This window comes from Zingiber officinale, chromosome 6B (assembly GCF_018446385.1).
Source record: "Zingiber officinale cultivar Zhangliang chromosome 6B, Zo_v1.1, whole genome shotgun sequence".
Lineage (NCBI taxonomy): Eukaryota > Viridiplantae > Streptophyta > Magnoliopsida > Zingiberales > Zingiberaceae > Zingiber > Zingiber officinale.
Window position 1 is genome coordinate 26,709,227 of NC_055996.1, and position 20,765 is coordinate 26,729,991.

The 20,765-nt window shown below is 36.3% G+C and overlaps 1 protein-coding gene and 1 pseudogene across 9 annotated transcripts; one reads left to right on the forward strand and one right to left on the reverse strand.

Annotated features, from left to right (window-relative positions):
* Positions 1-3,698: 3,698 nt before the first annotated feature.
* LOC121992284 lies at positions 3,699-6,777 on the forward strand. 9 transcript variants are annotated; one of them, XM_042546560.1, is made up of 6 exons: positions 3,699-3,868; positions 3,962-4,042; positions 4,729-5,066; positions 5,670-5,749; positions 5,891-5,949; positions 6,099-6,777. In XM_042546560.1, exons 3-6 carry the CDS (start codon positions 4,785-4,787, stop codon positions 6,401-6,403), a joined length of 726 nt encoding a protein of 241 aa, XP_042402494.1. In that variant the 5' UTR covers positions 3,699-3,868; positions 3,962-4,042; positions 4,729-4,784; the 3' UTR covers positions 6,404-6,777. The 9 variants fall into 9 exon arrangements, with proteins under 9 accessions (XP_042402494.1, XP_042402495.1, XP_042402497.1 ...); XM_042546561.1 differs by having other exon boundaries at positions 3,962-4,038; XM_042546563.1 differs by having other exon boundaries at positions 3,966-4,042.
* A 958-nt stretch (positions 6,778-7,735) lies between these two features.
* On the reverse strand, positions 7,736-10,904 carry LOC121990865 (annotated as a pseudogene).
* Positions 10,905-20,765: the final 9,861 nt, after the last annotated feature.

Sequence of the window (20,765 nt, forward strand, 5' to 3'; positions counted from 1 at the left end):
TATTTGAGAGAAGGGATGTCGCGGTTGTAATCGTCGAGTCACTGCTTGACGCATGTACCAGAGATGAATATGAAATATCAAGTGAAGAATAATATAAAAATCTTTAAGAAAAATAGAGATTACACCATTGAGAAAGGGGGTCGAAGAAAATTCATTTCAAAGATAAACAGATCTTTTTAAACCCAATGAAAGAAAAGGATAAAGAGGATCAAAATTAGAATTTTTCACACCTGCGGCAATGTGGTAGTGTTGGTTGTTCTTGTGGCGTGCGACAAAAACGTCAGATGACACTAATAAAATGATGAAATTTTTTTGATTTAATTAAAGTTCAAGCAACATAAGTGCTCTGGCTTCAAATATAGGAAAAAAGTTATTGAAACTTCAATAGAGAAAAAAATAAAAGGAAACTAATGATGATGGATTATAAAAAAATTTTAGTTTTTTTTTTTTTGGGGGGGGGGGGGGGGGGGAAAGTCCACCCTAGTCCAAGGATGACTCCACCCTTTGTATTTGAGACTGAGTACGACTGATTTGTCATGTGCAGAGTTAAAATCATAATTATAGAAATTCATAAGTTGTACTAATCTATAAAATTAAACAATAAATGCAGGTATAATATTAAATTTACATGTATAAGACTTAGATATTACTTTCAACCATTGGTATTTAAATAAGCCTATCATGCTTCTCCTTCCGTATCAAGACCTTGTCACATATTTTTTAGAATTTTAATATATATAATAATGTTTTACCACTATGATAATATTTAATATATTTAAATATTTATGATAGGGCAGAGATAATAAGGGCTACCTGGCATGGTATGCTCAGGGTTTATCAACAAATTTGGATCGAGTCAGCCAACTTATAGTTGAACTCGGGTCGAGTCAATTGGTCGAGCTCGACTCAAATCAGTCCGAGTCACGCCCAGATTAAGTCCAATCAGTCAAATCTATGACCAAGCTCGGATGTGACTCAATAATTACAATAGTACAATTTAGAGAAGGTCGTGTCATTTGATAAATAGGAACGATCAGGGGCGGATCCAGAATTTTAAATTTAGGGGGGTCGTATGCTAAGTGACAAAACTAATTATCGTCAGAAATTTATACACCCTTGAATAACCTCCGAATTCTCAATTTATCACTGAAATCGAGGTCAAAATTTACCTAGAAATCACCGTCCTAGGTTACCGTGGTTAACAAAACAACAATAACGAACAAGTTCAAATGTAGCTCCGACACGAAACAAGGGCCAATGACCCTTCTCAAGTTGCGATATTACTTCAAGATTTTGGTATCAAACTACCGATATAAAATTTAGGTTGCGGACTTTCTAAATATGTAATCAATTTTGAATTCTGACTATCAACGATACTACAATTGACAATGAAAGCAACAATAATGATTTTGGTGTGAATTGGAAAAGATCGAGATGTCTAGCCATATAAAAGAAAATGCCTATATCATAAATTAGAAAAGATTTCTATATAGTAATAAACTAATAATATTTGTATATAATTAATGATAAGTAATTTCCTTTTGTTAAATTTAATTTTTTTTCCAACATAATTCCTATCAGGTAAATTAAAAAACACCCAAGAGAAATATTTTTCTCTAAAATTATATAACATATTTAATAAGTATATCATCGATTATATTAAAATATATTAAAAAGGAAGATTAATTTCATCATCTTGTACTCCTTCACCGTTCTAATTATATCTGTATACTATATATATATCCTAGTATATATAATATAACTATGCATATATATGCATATATAGGGATGATTTACATGGAGACTTAGGGGGGGTCATGCCCCAAGCCCTCTTGTAAATCCGACTTCCCAGGATGACTTCTAAATGGTCAAATTGGTTCCGATGTAATTTTAGTCCTTTGGTTCATTTCATTTCACGGTGACAAAAAAGTGAATATGTTTATCTCCAGTGCTCCCGTAAATCCGTCTCAGAGCTAATAAGGAGGAGATAAATCACAGACGACTATTAACCTTTGGAATAATGACTAGCACATATACAATTTCACAGTCATTGTATTGCTTGGTCTGATGACTATCAACTCGATAATCACCCTATCGACCTAGTAAGAATTCAATTTGTCATCCAGGTATCCGTGGTTCGAGCTCCAGCTATGATGAATTTACAGGAATTTTTCCTTCAAATGGGGAACGCAACTAAAAGATGTTGGGCTCCTGGATTGTTCGCTGCGAGCGTTTCCCGATTTACCCTGGTGACCGGTGGAAAACTTCCGTGGGACTGGGTCGGTTACCCTAGACTCGACGTTACCCAGCCTGGTTAATCATATTCTTTTTAGTAACAATCCAATTTGGCCCCCGAGGTTATGATGCAGCGATAGGGTATCTAGATTATCACCAGGTACTCATAGTTCGAGCCCTACTTATGATGAATTTGCAGGAATTTTTCCTCTAAATGGGGCTCACAACTAAAGGATGCTAGGCTTCTGAGTTGCCCGCTGCGAGCGCTTCCCAATTTACCCTGGTGGTCTGTGGAAAACTTCCGTGAGGTCGGACCGATCATCCCAGGCTCGACGTTACCCAGTCTGGTTAATCATTTTTTTAATAACAATCCAATTTGTCCCCGGAATCATAGTGTCACGATAGGACATCCAAGTTGTTACCCAGACACTCATGGTGCAAACCTCAGTCACGGCGTATTTACAGAAATTTTCCCTCTAAATGGGAGGCGTAACCAAAGGATACTGGGCTTCTGGGCTGGCTGCCGCATGCACTTTCCGATTTACCATGGTGACCGGTGGAAAATTTCATGAGAACGGACCGATCACCCCAGAGATAATCAATAAGACTACTAATAACTAATAGTTATCTAGTATAATCATTAAAATATAAATGCCATGATATAATATCTTGGGATCAAAATTTGATATGTTTGAGCATGTTTTCTTTTACGTCTTGTCATCTCTACTAATGACTAATAGTCACTTATGATTTACCTCTTTTATATTAGTCTAAGGAAGAATTAATGAAGTTTCCTCGGGGCGGTGCGATGGTTAAGGCATGGGGTGTTGCCACATGAGGTCTTGGGGTCGAAACTCGGCGTGACCGAACATAACCTCCCCCATGTATTGACTATTTGCACTAATGGCTAGTAGCCACCCGTGATTTATCGCCTCCGTGTTAGCCTAGGGACGGGTTAGCGGGGGTGCTGGGGACGAGCGAATCGCCTTTTGCCACATAAGGAAGGATTAATGAAGGCACCAGGGTGAGCAAATTGCCTTTTGTCACCTGGTAACAATCCAATCCAGCCCTCGGGATTATAGTACCGCGATAGGAAATGTAGATTATCAATTAGGCACCGGCGGTTCAATCACTAGGTATGATATATTTATAGTAATTTTTTTTTTAAATGGTGCGCACAATCTAAAGATATTGAATTTCTATACTGCCCGTCACTTGCATTTATTGGATTAAATCGATCATCTAAAGACTATTGAATGATGCTAACTATATTTATTATTTTTTATAACAATCTAATCCGTCTCCTCAGAATGGTGCGATTGTTGATGCTTGTCTCAATATACTTTTCTTTATACTTTAGCCACCTGCATAAATCGTTAAAATAATTAAGAAATTATCATTAAATGTATTTTTTTAAAATAGAAAATTTGGAAATTTTTAAACATCCTCACGATCTTTACTCGCATAGTAGTTTGTATGCGGATTGGGAAAGCTCCACGGGAGCTCCGCATGACATTAGGGATTCCTCGAGGACCTTCCTTCTTTTCACTTCATCGCCTCTCTTTCGGTCTTCGTTCCCGTTCTTCCCAATCGGCCTTGCGTAGTTGAGATCATCCGCGGAGATCTCGTTCAGGTAACTGGCTCCCTTCCTTCTCCTCTTTCGTTATTTTGTCCCTCTGATCAATTCATTTTCGATTGAGTTTGCCTCTGCGTTTGAATTGGAAAGATAGATGCTTCCGACGCAGGTACTGAGGAACTTTTTAAGAGAAAGAAGCAAGCAAATCCATTCGTCCCTATCAGTTAGTAGGTGACCCACCATTTCTTTTTCATATTGATCCTCCTGAATTGGTGTGAAGTTATCTGATTTGATCATTTTATGGGGCATTTTCGTGGTCAAAAGATTGTGTTTCTCTGGTGCACGGTGATCATTATGCCCTATTTTAGGTTTTTCTTATGCGCGTCTAAGAATTCTAAGAAGCAGATCTCTGTTGTGAGAATAAATCATGTCAAAAGGCGATCTTTTTAGCTAACTAGATTGTGTTCCTCAATGTGATTGATAGTTTTTCCCTATTAATTAGGTTACAGACATAACTGGTCCCAACTCCAGATTTGGGTTTTAATTCACTTCATTTTGTTAAATTTAGGGTTTTTTTTGCCTGCTCTGTGACTTACTGAAGATTTTTCAGCTTCATTAATGATTTCAACTCATGATTTGGTCATTATTACTTCCGAATTCATTCTCCATGAACTTTCTATGCAAAGGCATACAACCTCCTGAGCTAAAAAAGATTGGATTTGGTAATGCCACTGCAGTTTTCCTGTTCGTACAAAGACAACAAATCGCCAAATCTAAATAGTGTAGATTTGTCACAGACTTAATATTGCTTTTGTTATTTCTGTATACAATGAAAACAAATGATCGATTGCACAAGCTTTTTTGGTTTTCGTCTATGTTTCAAGTAATTACCTTGCATTTTAATTGTTTGGATAAAGAAATAGAAGTGTGAATACCATTGAAGTAGAACAAGGGTCAAGGGAAAGATACAAAGATGCGGAGCTCGCTCTTCAGATTAGCTCGCCACTTGAAGTTTCCCACTTCGTCAATGATTGGCTCTCCACTCCACCGTCCCCTTCTATCTTCCCTCCTTGAGCATCCAATTCAAGAGTCATTTCCTGGTGATCACCTCCAATGGAGGTCAGTTGGGAGCCGTAGGGGCTCCCAATTTGCTACTGGTTTCAACCCCCTCGAGTCAAAGCAGCTTGGGTCCATCATCGATCTGGAGAGGGCCAAGAATTGCTCACCTGAGGAGCTCGTCTCAGTCTGGGACGATGTAAGTATTACCCACTTTAATCTTTCTAGTGAAATTCCACTGAGTTGTGCAATTCCTTCATTAGGCGATATCCAGCATTCGATCTCTCAATGCAAATCAAGATGATTATTCTGTTCCTCTCCATGTCTGGCACGTTTATTATAGATGAACATAGGGCATTATTGTTTTTTATTCAGCCATGTAGTATATGTTAGGCTAAGGCTGTCTCAATTTTTAATTGGAAAGAAGATTGATGGTGATGCTCTTGTGATTCACAATTTGTTCAAAGTTGGACAACAATAATGGAAACGGCTTCCAGGTTAAAAGTTAGTGTTGGCTGAAGTAAATGGATGGATACTCTTGTTATTTTTTTTTTTAGTTTTTTTGTAGGGGAAACAAAAATCAACAAAGTCTTAAAGAGACTAGACAATAGACAGAATATGGTTACTAGTCAGCCACATAAGATTTAGTGAAATCACTAGGCCTTTTCCTTTCCTCGTATTAAAAAAAAAGAAAATAGATTCAATAAAGTTGACTTCATGTTTAGTACAAGAAACATGGTTTGATGTTCTGGTTCCTATTGAATAACTTCACCCAATAATTGTTTGTCCATCTTTGCTACAGTATCATCTTGGAAGAGGTCATATTGGTGCATCCATGAAAGCAAAGTTGTACCATCTATTGAATCAGCGATCTCTTACCTGGTAAATATGTGAAGTGCAATCAATTGTTTTGGCTTAGCTTGTCCTTTTCTTTCTTAACTACCTTGCTATTTATCACATTATATTTCTATTATTTGAATGTTCATCTCACTCTTTCCTTTTATATCTTCTCCTCTGAGTTAGCCGGCATTTTGTCATTCCTTTGTGGAAGGGGAGTGGTTACACCAATATGTTTCTCCAAGGTGAATCTTCTCGTTTCCTTTGTCTTTCTCCTTAAATCATGGATATATATTGCTAGTTTTTGATGTTGCAATGGATATATATATTTACATTTTTGTCCTTAAATTACGGATGGCCCCTATGTCATTGTGCTTAATTTTTATTGTTGCAGTGCAGATGCCACACATGATATTCACTGGCCTTGAGGATTACAAGGCAAGAGGAACTCAAGCAAGCCCCTATTTTGCTGTTACTTACTACACTGAATTTGCAGAAAGCAAAGACATCGTGCTGATTCGCGGTGACGTCGTCTTCACCAGCAAGCTTAGTGATTCAGAAGCAAAATGGCTTCTGGATACTGCTCACGCATTCTATCTGAATGATGATAAATACAAACTTGTGGAGCGCTTCAACAAAGAGACTCATGAATTTGAGTTCAAGGATGTCCTCCGAGCTCTAGAAATGCCCACACTTTGATTGACACTGGCACAAGTTGGTTCCAGGATATCCTTTCAGCTCTAGGAATGCCAAAACTTTGATTGACACTGGCACAAGTTTGTTCCAGGATATTTTTTGAGCTCTAGGAATGCTTCGACAAAGAGAAATTCCAAGATTAATTCATGTTAATTTATTTATATATTTGAATTATGTTATATCATTTTTGGATTTTATGTTTAACTGTTAAATGGAGTTTAGGTCAGGCTGGCCTGGTTGAGTCATGTTATTGGATAAGATAATATTGTTAGCTGTGGACTATTGACTGTGGTATGTGTTTAGTGCAAGTTAATTTGATCCATGGCTTTCTTACCATATAATAAAAGGAGACAATTGCATGTATTAAAGAATACAAAGTATATCGATCTGACTTTGAGCAAGATCTATGTGTAACATGAGGCTGTTCTAACTGTGTTGAGATGAGTTTAATTTCTTGGTTACTGCAATATTATTTGCGTTCTTTAACAATAGCATTTTACCTTCCTAATTCTAATCTACTATAACTAGAATGAGTTTGATTCAAATTGATCATATGTAATCATTTATATGATATTTGTCAATTCGAAAGAATACTGGTGCAATATTACGTCGTATTTAAATACAGGAGTAATTTTCATTTTAAAGTATCAACCAATCATGTGATCGATCCAAAAAAAAAAAAAAAATCAATTCACTACATCAATGAGTCTTGAAAGTTTAAACAATTAAGCACATTTATATTTATAATGATCAATGGTTTTTTTTTTATAATTCATGTGTTCAGTTTTTGGCCGATTAATCCTTGAATGTAGACCGCTTTGGTTCTTCAATCGGATAAATCTAAAATACAATTTATTTATGCACTTCAAAATTGTCTCCATCTCAGAGTCATGAGATGAACAAAGTTATATGATGTGCATGTTGTGGAAGGAACAAATCAACATCAGATACCTAAACATGATTTGATTTGCTAGAACAAAATTCATATTTTCAATCATCAGAGATAGAAAGGAAACTATCATAAAACAAGATTGTGAATTCAGATAAATAAGTCTTTTCCTCCTATGCTGTACATGTAGCTGAAGTTGCTGTGTTTTTTTATCTTTCCGTGCCCATCTTTATGCACAAGAATTAGCTTTATTTTGACGAGACGATCTGTAACAAATATGTAGGTTTGAGAAACTCCATTAGTGATAACTCCTCCAGTATGCTAACCTTTTTGTGTACATCAATGCGTTCTGAAGGAAAACCTGCATATTTTTCTTATAGTGGAGCGAGTAACTCAGCAGAATGCCGGGTTGATGTTCCTTGAAACATCGTGATCTGGAAGTGAATAATACAACGATAGAGCTCATGAAGTCCATGGTTTATCAGGCTGTGAGAAACACTCGTGGATTGGCATAGAAATAGTCTTATTCCTTAGGCCTGTCAGCAATTACCGTTCGCCAAGTAGGCCTTCCCATGCGATTAGCACAAGCAACCTTGACTGATAAAGAGAAGTCATCCCACCCTAGAGCTCCATTTATTGTTCTGGTCGATCGGTTCAACAAGGAGTTTTCGGTCTAAGACAATGGTCTTCTTGAAACCCAAGGCTCTGCAAATTATACAACGGAGAGCAATTATTCTTGTTTCTTAAGGTTTAAAACTCAAGTTTGAACTAAAAAAAGATTCTGCATAACAATCTCAATTTTTGTAAGAGAGAACAGAGATAAACCATAAAGAAAGTTCAGTGTCTGATACATTATGCCATTGAAGAACAGAAAGAACAATACCTTCCATGACCCTCAACAACCTTAGCCATGTCTCCATCGTATGTAGGTATAAAGATATCACTGTTCGAGGAAACAATGTAAATCTAATGCCGCCATCTGAGACGAGCAGTTCTGGAAATATTTCAGATCTGATTGTCCCAGCATCATTTCCTTTCTAACCTGTTCTTAGATCAGAAAGCTAATTAGGCAAAACAAGAACTACAAGATAATTAAGCCATGACAAGCTGCTACACAAACTCACCAGATTTGGAAATAAGAGTGGTCTCTTCTGGTGTTAGAGGGCAGAGTCCATCCTTCATTTTGGTTTAAGAGTCAATAACTTTCTCTTTCCACCACGGATATGCATACCTGTATATCAATACCATGAGTTCATAGAAACCAAAGACATTAGACTACTTACGAATGAAAAAAACTATTATACCTCATTCTTGTCAACTCTTCGGCCTCTTCAGTAGTATAACTGTTAGTGCATCCAGAAAAGGTCAGTGCGCCCATCTCATATCTTAAATAAACCAAAAAAGGGCCAATTTTCTGCAGAATAATCACTACCTGTCGACCCAATTCTTCAATCTGAGCAGTGAATCTCCGAGCATCTAGTTTACTCGGCAACGCAACTTCTCAATCTCTAGAGGTAGACCATTGTTTGCAAGCCTTGCATCCGTCCTATTGATGCGTACAACCTTGTACATCTTCACCAAAGGAAGAATCTTGTTGGAAGAACAACATTCTTAGTCTGATAGTAGTATAATAGAAATCAAACAATATGTTTCATTATGATTGGAAAAGACTTGACTAAACTGCTCATGTAGTGATAAAGTACACCATTCCTAGTTCAGCCTTCCTCTTTAATCTAGGTGGTAGCTCTTTCAATATCCGGACCTCGTCTCTTAATGAAGCAATAAAGTGATTGACATCAAAAATGTCATGAAACTCACTGGCACCTCAAGACGTACTAATTTAGTGAGTGTTAGTATGAAACTTGAACAAAAATCTGTTACGAATTATGCTATCACTGCAAGAGTTAGGTTTATAAATTCACACACACGTAGGATCATCCCAAAAAGGTGTCTTATCCAACTCTGATACTAATATCTTGCAATAGCAACCAAATCACATATCTGATGAAAATATTGTTTCATCAGTCACTCATTAGCGTTGTCATGCAACGCAAAGTGAAGACTTATTTCCCTCATATGTTTTCTTTTTAAAATGCTTCGATCAAAACCTTGCTAGCTCTTTCAATCAGATAATGTGTCTTAAGTCTTCACAGGTAAACATATTCAAATAAGATACAAAAAGAAGTTTTTTCTAACTATTGATTAGAGATTTTTTTTTTTTTTTACCACAGCAAAAGAAAAAATTGACTATAATAGATTCGAAGATCCAGGGCATGTCATCATGAGCTAAGGAATGACGAGATGAACACTATAGTGGTTCAAAAGGTTACTGTGGTGAGCCACAATGAAAGGAATAGGCGCACAGTCAGAAACAAGGAAGACACAAAGGTAATGCAATTGCAATCAAGCTGTTATGTCCATGTGAAATTATAGCGAATGGCAACAGGAACCAAGAAATCAAACTTTTTGAGTACGAAAGAGAGAAAACAATCGCACGTCCAGCGTATCAAACAACAAAATTGAACAAAGCAGTTTGGTTTTTAATACGAATGTACTGGTTCTTAACAGATTTATTCATACAGAATCAAAATCATGAAAATAAATAACTCACTTTTGAGGGGAAGAACAATCTTGTCAACCAAAATGGACTGCGCCCCATAGACGACAAACCTGGAACAAATCGCCTGGCCTTCAATTACAAGTCCTTTATTTTTCAGTTAAATTAATAGGTAATCAGCTAATCTCCATCGCAAATGATGCGCCTTAACAAAATCCAAAATCTTCAACAAAACAGTTCATCTTACATCTAACAAAAGCCCCGCCAGCGGAAAAAAACAACGGACAAAAGGGGAAAAAAACAACGGACAAAAACTGATCTGTTGGAAAAACTTGAATGGAAATACGACGTGTGAGTTTCAGTCCCACAAAGAAAGTGAAGCCTTCCGACTGATTCGGAACAAAGGGGATGAGAATCCAGGGCCCGGATGACATCAACCCGAGGGGTCTTTTTGTGAACCCCATTGTTTGTAACATCACGTTGAGTTTGGTATTTTAATTCAAACTATTTTTTTTTGGTTTAGTTGTTGTTTTGGCAATGCATGTGTGTATGCATTTAGTCGCGCGCGATCATCGCGCGCAGGGGGAGGTGCAAATCCCCAGCTCGTGGGCCTCGCGCTTGCAGGTGGCCTGGTTTGTTTTTGCCAGACCCCGATTTGGTCTGGTTCTAGGTTCTGACCCGCGCGCGCTTGGGTTTGGTTCTGTCCGACACTCTCTCAACTCGCTCCAGAAACCAAAATTCTGGTTCCAGTGGACGGCAATAAATTCTCTAAAGACAGTCGGCACGCCGACGCTTCAACCAGAGATACACGATTTCTCAACCTTACTCTTTTCATTTACAAGTTTATTGCATGCTTGCTATTTTTGTACAAATAGATTACTGTATTTGCGTAATCAGTTTTACAACACATCAGTCAGACAACTTGTTGGCCAACATACAAGACAAGAAAGGTCGCCAGCTTGCCTGCACGCAACGTGGCAAGCTTGCCTGCTCGCCACGTGGTAAGCTTGCAAGCAAGCCACAGCTTGCATGTAAGCCGTGTTGTGGCTTGCTGGCATGTTGGCAAGCATGCAAGCCACAACGTTGCTTGCTCGTTGTGCTTGCAACGAGCTTGCAATCAGAACAAAGGCAATAGAGGTCTATATAAGACCTTGAGCGGATTGAAGCAAAAGGCAGAGAAAAAAAAAGAGAAAAAGAAAACAAAAACTCAAGTGATCTGTGAGCTTTGTCCTCCTTGAATCCCCATGTTTCCTTCCCTTCTGTTGTGCAATTCTTTTTCTCAACAGAAATAGTGATAGTTTTCGGATCTAGTTCAGATCGTCACGACAACCAGTGCTCGGTTGTGCTCGTGATCTTGCCGTTTTATCCTGGGAAACAGACGTCCACCTAATCCTCTGAGCACCGCGGAAGGGCCGAATCTGTTTTAAGGAGACAACGCTCTGCTGGACTCGGCATCCACTCTGAGTTCGTGTTGCAGCTCTCGACATCCTGTCAGCAACTCTCAGCAGCAACGTGGCGCCGCTCGATAACTCATGGTGTCCGCGACTCATCTACTCGGCGCGTGGCTCGGCTCGCTAGAGTCGACAGTTTGAGATTATCTGCTCAAACCTACTTGATTGTAAGTTCTTGTGACTCTGGTACGCACTCAAAAGCGTGGAAAAGAGCTTCTGAGACGATCACACAGATTGTAACGAGTTTACTCCCAACAAAACTTAAAACAGATTCATTCTGTTACCATGGCGATAGAAAATGTTGAGATGCAACAGGCTCAACATGTGTCGGCCTCCTCCGCCCCAATTGGAAATGTGTCAATCAATCATGGGGAAAAGCCAGAAAAATTCACAGGAGTGAATTTCAAGCGGTGGCAGCAGAAGATGTTCTTCTACTTAACCACACTAGGTCTGGCATGTATCTTGACCGAGGAAACTCCCAAGGTTGTTAAGGGTGTAGATGAGGTGAACACACTCCTTCTGATCGACAAATGGAATGATTCTGAGTTCCTTTGTCGAAACTACATCCTTAACAATCTTGCCGACTCACTCTATCTTGTGTATTGTGAGATAAAAACAGCAAAGGAACTGTGGGAATCTCTGGACAAGAAATATAAATTGGAGGATGCAGAGGCCAAAAAGTTTATTGTTGGTCGTTTCCTGGACTATAAGATGAGTGACTCGAAGTCTGTAATCAGTCAAGTCCAGGAGCTTCAAGTACTCTTACAAGAAATTCACTCAGAAGGTATGACTCTGAGCGAAACCTTCCAAGTGGCAGCTATCATCGAAAAGCTACCAACTGGCTGGAAGGACTTTAAGAATTATCTGAAGCACAAGCGGAAGAAAATGAACCTGGAGGAACTTGTTGTTCGCCTTCGTATAGAAGAAGACAACAAGAATTCGGAGAGAAAACTATTCTCTCAGGCTACTGTAAAAGCCAATGTTATTGAGCACGGACAAAGCGCAAAACAGAAGCATCCAAAATCTTCCCCGACGCAACCCAAAGGACAAAACATGAAAAAGAAGTTCTTAGGGAAATGCTACAATTGTGATCGTATGGGTCACAAGGCTTCAGACTGTAAAAGGCCAAAGAAGAAAAAGCCTGAGACCAACCTGGCAGGAGAACAGGATATGGATCTCTGCGCCGTGATCTCTGAGGTGAACCTAATAGGTTCCAATCCTCAGCAATGGTGGATCGATACTAGAACCACCAGACATGTGTGCTGCAGCAAGGAGCTACTCCACAACTTCAAAGAAGTCACTGGAGACAAACTGTTCATGGGGAACTCAGCAACCTCGGACATAATGGGCCAAGGAAAGGTGGTGCTGAAGATGACCTCGGGCAAGGATCTCACTCTGAACAATGTGTTGTATGTTCCGGAGATTCGAAAGAATCTAGTATCCGGATCACTGTTAAGCAAGCATGACTTTCGCATTGTCTTTGAGTCAGACAGAGTTGTACTGTCCAAGAACAGAGTGTTTATAGGAAGGGGCTATGTATCTGATGGGCTGTTTAAGCTCAATGTAATGGCCATTAGACCCAAGATAAATAAAAATGAAAGCTCTTCCACTTATATGCTTGAGTCTTCGTGTTTGTGGCATGGTAGACTAGGACATGTTAACTATGATGTATTGCGTAGATTAATAAACATGCAAAGCATACCTACATTCCACCTTGACCCAAAACACAAGTGTGAGATTTGTGTTGAAGCGAAAATGACAAGGTCATCCTTTCAACATATTCAAAGAAGTAATGAACCACTTGACCTAATCCACACTGATGTGTACGACCTAAAAGGTACGCCAACACGTGGTGGTAATAAATATTTCATCACTTTTGTAGATGATAACACAAAATAATGTTATGTGTATCTTCTCAAAAGTAAGGATGAAGTTATAGAGAAATTCGCTCTCTATAAAAATAAGGTTGAAAACCAGCGTAATAGAAAGATTAAGGTGGTCCGAAGTGACCGAGACGGTGAATATGTATCACCATTCGCTGAGTTGTGTGCTGAACATGGGATTAGACACGAAACAATAGCTCCTTATACTCCTCAGCAAAATGGAGTTGCTGAGCGAAAAAAATGGAACTCTAAAGGAGATGATGAATGCTCTTCTATTAAGCTCTGGACTGCCAGAGTTCATGTGGGGGAAAGCTGTGTTAACAGCTAATTACCTTTTAAATAAGGTGCTCTGGAAGAAAATATATAAGAGTCCTTATGAGTTGTGGAATGGAAAACAACCATCCTACAAATATTTACGAATGTGGGGGTGTCTTGCCAAAGTGTTGGTGCCTGATCCGAAAAGGATTAAGATAGGACCAAAGACTGTTGATTGCATCTTCATTGGCTATGCACAAAACAGCATTGCATATAGATTTTGTGTGTATGAGTCACACATACCGGAGATACACAAGAACTCGATAATCGAATCGAGAAATGTCTCGTTCTTCGAGCATGTGTTTCCATATAAGACCCGGGAGATGCTAGCTCCTCAAAACGGGCAACCGAAACACCAGGCAAAGAAGAAGATGATGATAACGAGGAAACCGTGGAGGTTGAGCCTAGACGGAGTAAAAGAGTTCGGGTAGAAAAATTCTATGGATCGGATTTTATCACTTTCATGTTGGAGAGTGAGCCCCGAAGTTACTCAGAAGCTGTAGGCTCTTCTGATGGACCTCACTGGAAAGAGACAATTGCATCTGAGATAGAATCTATCTTGCAAAATCACACTTGGGAACTTGTGGATCTTCCTCCGGGAAGCAAACCACTAGGGTGTAAGTGGATCTTCAAGAAGAAAATGAAATCAGATGGCACAATCGATAAATACAAGGCCAGGTTGGTAATCAAAGGATACTGACAACGAGAATGTCTTGATTACTTCGATACATACTCTCCGGTATCTAGAATAACTTCCATTAGAGTATTGTTGGCTATCGCTGCTCTATGGAATCTCGAAATACATCAAATGGATGTAAAGACAACCTTTCTAAACGAGGATTTAGAAGAGGAAATCTATATGGACCAACCTGAGGGGTCTACATCAAAATCACAGAGAGTGAATATGTCATCTTGTGCCTCTATGTAGATGACATACTTATCATTGAGAGTAATGATAAGATAATCAAATCCACTAAAGGTATGTTGAACTCAAGATTTGACATGAAAGACATGGGTCTAGCTGATGTGATTCTAGGAATCAAAATTCTTAGAACGACCGAAGGACTTGTTCTTAGTCAGTCCCATTACATGGACAAGATTCTTGAGAAATTCACCAAGGGTGATACTGTGTTGGCACGAACACCGATAGATACGAGTCAACATCTATCAAAAGATTGAGGTGAAAGTATCTCGCAGATAGAGTACTCGCGAGTGATTGGAAGTCTGATGTACTTGATGAGTTGTACACAACCAGACTTAGCCTACGCAGTAAGCAGACTGAGTAGATACACGAGTAATCCCGGTATTGAGCACTGGAAAGGGATAACAAGAGTACTGAGGTACTTAAGGTGCACTCATGAATATGGACTGCACTATACAAAATATCTTGCTGTGATCGAAGGATACAGCGATGCAAGTTGGATATCTGATATACAAGACTCTAAGTCTACGAGTGGATATGTCTTCACCCTAGCTGGTGCAGTCATTTCCTGGAAATCTTCTAAGCAAATCGTAATAACCAGATTCACGATGGAATCTGAGTTTATAGCTCTTGACAAATGTGGTGAAGAGGTTGAATGACTACGGCAATTCTTAGAAGATATTCCACATTGGCTAAAACCTGTACCGACGATTTGCATACATTACGATAGTCGATCAGCAATCGGTCGGGTACAGAGCCATCTGTATAATGGTAAGTCTAGACATATACGTCGTAGACATAATACCATTAGACAACTACTTTCAACTGGTGTTATCACTGTTGACTATGTGAAGTCAAAGGATAACTTAGCGGATCCACTAACCAAGGGGTTAAATCGAGAGTTAGTTACAAGCTCATCACAAGGAATGGGCTTGATACCGTTGTCAGCAATCAGTGCAGAGGACACCCAACCTATGCTGATTGGAGATCCCAAGAACTAGGTTCAAAGGGCCAACTAATCTGCACTGACTAGACACATTGTGGGTAGCCCAATGAACTTGATTAATATTGGATCTCCAAGGATCAAATCCACTACCTTGATATACCATATCGAGGATATGATCCAGAGGGAGCCAATAGAAAGACCATCTTTGTTATTAAATAAATTTGTTTGATGTTTGATTTACCGTTTTCCTTATATATGCTTAGATTAGGATATATAAGGACTTAGGCTTGATCGACACTTGTTTAGTTAGACCAACGATTGTCAGAAAGAAAATTAAATATTTAATCTTTTTAAAAGACTTTGTCTAGAAGTGGTTATTGTTTTAATATCCAAGAAGGCCTAGTGGCTCGTCACAGTCTGGAAGTCAATTATTGAAATGAATATTTAATTAACTAACTATTAAACTTTAATCTAACTCAAATATAAATCAATCATTAGATATTAATTTAAATTAAAGATTAAAATTTACCATCTCATAAAACCTATAAGGTTCCTTGGTTGCTAATATAGAAAAGGGTGAGATGGATTTAGATTAAAATAAAAATTAGTAAATCGAATTTAGCTTAACTTAAATCTAAATCAAACTTAAATCAAATTTAACTTAACTTAAATAAAATTTAACTTAACTTAAATAAAATTTAACTTAAATCTAAATCAAATTTAACTTAAATTTAAATAAAATCAAGCTCAATTAATTAAAATCAACTTATAACTTAAATCTAATCAAACTAAGCTTAAGTTAAACTCAATCATCTTATAATCACCCATAAGTATAACATGATTGACAACCTAGACTGGGTGAGATAGAAAATTATGGGGTTGAATTCAATCAATCTATCTTATAATATGTCAAAATTGGATCCAAATCAAATACTTTATGTGTAGGAACATAATGATTTGGACCAATGGATATTGGATAGTGAATGCTCCAGACACATGATTGGAGACCGATTGAAGTTCATCAAGCTAAAACTCAAGAACTTAGAATCAGTTGCATTTGTCAATAATGGAAAACTTAGCATAAGTCAACTGTGTGACTCTGAATACATAGTTACTTTTTCAACTTTGAATATTTAATTAAAAAAGTTGAAAACCCTGAAATTATACTTAAAGGAATTAGGAAAAATAATATTTACACAATTAACCTACCAACCTCCCCACTAAAGTGTCTTTTGACAAAACAAGAGGAAACCAAGTTGTGGCACAGAAGACTGGGTCACACTCATATCAAACTTATTTAAAAAATGAGTCAAAATGACTTAATTAGAAGCCACCTAAACTAAAAAAATTAAAAAATATAATCTGTAATGCTTATCAGTAAGGTAAACAAACTAAGTCAACCCACAAACCAACAAACCTAAATCGAACTAACTCGAAACTTGAGGTCTTACACTTAGACCTATTTGATTCACATGGAGCCAAGTCACTAAGCATAAACCAATACCGCTTTCTTTGATGACTATTTAAGACTTTCTTAGGTAAAATTTCTAAAAACCAAAGATAAAACTTTTAAAATCTTTAACAATTTTTGTAAATTAATAAAACATGAAAAAAAACTAAAATTAAAAGAATTAGAAGTGATCATAGGGGGATTCAAAAATCATAAATTTATCCAATTTTGTTAAACCAATGGATATAATCATGAATTTTCATGTCCTAGAAATCCCCAACAAAATGGTCTAGTAGAATGAAAAAATAGAACGTTATAAGAAGTTGTTAGAACTATATTAAATGAATATAACCTAAGTAACCAATTTTATGCTGAAGCAATAAATATAGAATGTTATATTCAAAATAGGATATTAATGAATAACTTTTACAATAAAATCCCCTATGAAATATATTACAATAAAATACCCAATCTATATAATCTAAAAGTTTTTGGATGTAAAGTACATATATTGAACACTAAGGATTATTGAGGTAAATTTACTTCAAAATATTCAATTGATATCTTTTTAGGGTACTCCACAACTAGTAGAGCCAATATAGAATCTATAACATGGTTACCCTAAAAGTTGAAAAGACAATCAATGTAATTTCTTTTGACGAAGAAAATAATTTACCTAACTTAATCAATGAAAATAATCATTAGAATACAAGAAAAATAGATGATGAAGAAGATAATCAAATTAGACCTAAACCTAGTGAATCAGAAGAACTAATTATTGATCCTAACATAAGACCATCAAGGATAAGATCAAATCACTCATCTGACTAAATTTTGGGTGATCAAGCCTAGGAGTTCGAACTCGATCATCATATAGAAACTTAAGTCAAATAGCTCTTATTTCTAAAATTGAACCTAAAATCAGAGAAGAAGCCCTACCTGGCCCAGATTGGATAATTGCGATGTAAGAGGAACTAGCTCAATTTGAAAGAAACAAAGGTTGGGAACTAGTACCTAAACCCACAAATAAATCTATAATTGATATTAAGTGGGTCTTTAAAAATAAATTAGACAATAAAGGTGAAATAGTTAGAAATAAAGTTAGATTAGTGGTAAAGGAGTTCTGCCAAGTAGAAGGGGTTAGATTATAATGAAACCTATGCACCTGTAGCTAGACTTGAATCTATCAGGATGCTACTAACTTATGTAGCACATAAAGGATTCAAGTTATACCAGATGAACATCAAGTTTGCATTTCTCAATAAGTTCATCAAAGAAGAAGTTTATGTAAATCAAACTCTAAGACATGAGGATTTAAACCACCCAAACCATGTCCTTAGGTTAAAGAAAGCTGTCCCTGGGGCCATGGTGCCGTGGTAGGACATCTAGGTTGTCTCCCAGGAACCCGCGGTTCGAACCCCAGCTACGGCATATTTGCAAAAAATTTTCCTCCAAATGGGAGGGGGGTGTAATCAAAGGATGTTGGGCTTCTAGTTTGGCCGCCACGTGCGCTTCCCGATTTACCTTGGTGCCCGGTGGGAAACTTCTGTGGGACCGGGTCGGTCACCCCAGGCTCGACGTTACCCAGCCTGGTTAATCATTTTTTTTTTTAGGTTAAAGAAAGCTTTATATGGACTAAAACAAGCACCTAGGCTTGGTATGAACGACTATCAATATATCTAATATCTAAGGGGTTTAACCAAGGACAAATAAACCAAACCTTATTTGTTAAAAATTTAGAAAAATATTTTTATAGCTCAAATTTATGTAGATGGCATAATTTTTGGTTCAACCAATACTAAATTTTTAAAAGAATTAACTAAATTAATGAAAAATGAATTTGAAATGAGTATAGTAGGAGAACTTAATTTTTTTTAGGTTTACAAATAAAATAAACAAAAGAAAGAATTTATATTTTTCAAACAAAATATGCTAAAGAGTTAATTAAAAAGTTTGGAATGGAAAATTCTAAAAACATAAATACACCTATGACAACTAATGTTAAAATTAACTCTGATTTAGAAAGAAAATTAGGAGACTTAAAATATTATAGAAATACAATACGAAGTCTACTATACCAAACTGTAAGTTGACCTAACATTTTATTTGTAATAGGTATGTGTGCTAGGTACCAATCTTGTGTAAAAGAATCACACTTAACTAATGTAAAAAGAATACTTAGATACATTAAGCGAACCCTAAGTGTAGGACTTTGGTACCCTAGGATTAGCACATTTGACTTAGTTGGGTACTTTGACTCAGACTATGCTAGGTGCAAATTAGATAGAAAAAGTATAAGTAGAAACTGCCAATTTCTAGGTCAATGCCTAGTAAGCTAGTCTAGTAGAAAGCAACACTATGTTATTTTATCTACTACTAAAGCATAGTACATAGCCATGGGAGAATGTGCATCTCAAATTTTGTGGATGATGCACACTTTAAAAGATTATCAATTAGAATATTATATAAAAATATTAATTGATAACATAAGTTCCATCAATTTAACTAAAAATCCAATCCACCACTTAAGGACTAAACACATAGAGGTTAAGCATCACTTTGTAAGGGATCATGTAACTAGGCGTGATATTGTACTTGACTATATTGAGTCCAAGTCAAACCTAGTAGATATTTTCATAAAACCCTTACCTGAACTCAAGTTCAGTATACTTAGAAGGCAGTTAGGTATATGCTTAGCAGAATAGATTCAAAATAAAATATTTAAATCATTTTTTAAAAAATTAAAATTAAATTTAAAATTTATTTTTTTAAAAAAATCTAAAATTATTTCTTCAAAATCAGTTTGATTTTTAAATTTTATGATTAAATTATTTTATTTTCTTCAAAACTCCCAATTTTACTAATGCTTTCAAAGATTGGACTTAGCCTAGGTTTTTCCCTTTACAAAGCATGTACTCATAGGTTTCAGCTAGAGCATCTTACATGCACACTAGGAATACCTTGGCTGTGTATAAACAAACACTTAGAATGGTGTGAGATGCATAGGGTATTGTCTAGACTTCAGAATGCTTATGTCTGTGCATCAACATAAGTCTAGGCTATAAATACCAATTCAAATTAATCAAATTAAGTCATCCTTTTTAGTAAAAACTAATTGGATCACATACTTAACTTGACTAACCAAGTGAATGCTACTACTTTAAAGATTAAATTTTTTCCCCCTCTATTTCTATAATTCTTTTTGATATATGTCAAAGAAGGAGTAATAGAAGTTAAATTTTTCTTAATTAAGTTTTTTTATCAAAATTATTTTTAAAGCTAAGTAATAGAAGTTAAGTTTTTATAAATCTTTTTAAAGCTAACTTAACTAAGTTAAGTTTTTATAATAATCTTTTTATAGCTAACTTAACTAAGTTAAGTTTTTATAAGCTAAGTACTAAATATTTTTTAAAAGCTAAGTTTTTATAATTTTTTTTAAAGCTAAGTACTTAACTTTTTACGTTAAGTTTTTATAAAAATCTTTTTAAAGCAATTCTTTTAAAGCTAAGTATTTAACTAAACTAAGCTTTTATAAAAATATTTTTAGAGCTAAGTACTTAACTAAGTTAATATAAGAAATTATTTTCAAAAGCTCAGTACTTAATAAAGGTTCTTCAAATCTAAGTATGTAGCTAAATTTTTTATTAAAGGAAAATGCTAAGAAAATGCTATATTTCAGGGGGAGTTTTTGAACTTTTTAAAAAATTCATAGTTCCATTTCAAAAACTTAGAAACTTAATTTTTTGAAAAAGTTTCTATACTTACTTAGCTTTACTTGTCATCTACCTGTTTTTACTTGTTTTAACTTAACTCTGAATTGTGTTGCCATAATTAAAAAAGGGGAGATTATTGGTGCAGAAATAACCAGACAATTGAACTTAAGTTTTAATTATGGAAAATGATTCAAAATTAAATTGTCTTGTGATCTAACAAGTGCAACTGAGTGTGCAGG

Excerpts from the sequence above, each read along its gene's own strand:
- LOC121992284 (XM_042546555.1), top strand. The coding sequence starts at position 4,785 with ATGCGGAGCTCGCTCTTCAGATTAGCTCGCCACTTGAAGTTTCCCACT. Across the intron at positions 5,750-5,890 it reads AATCAGCGATCTCTTACCTG|CCGGCATTTTGTCATTCCTT; the intron begins GTAAATATGTGA and ends CCTCTGAGTTAG. Across the intron at positions 5,950-6,098 it reads CACCAATATGTTTCTCCAAG|TGCAGATGCCACACATGATA; the intron begins GTGAATCTTCTC and ends TTATTGTTGCAG.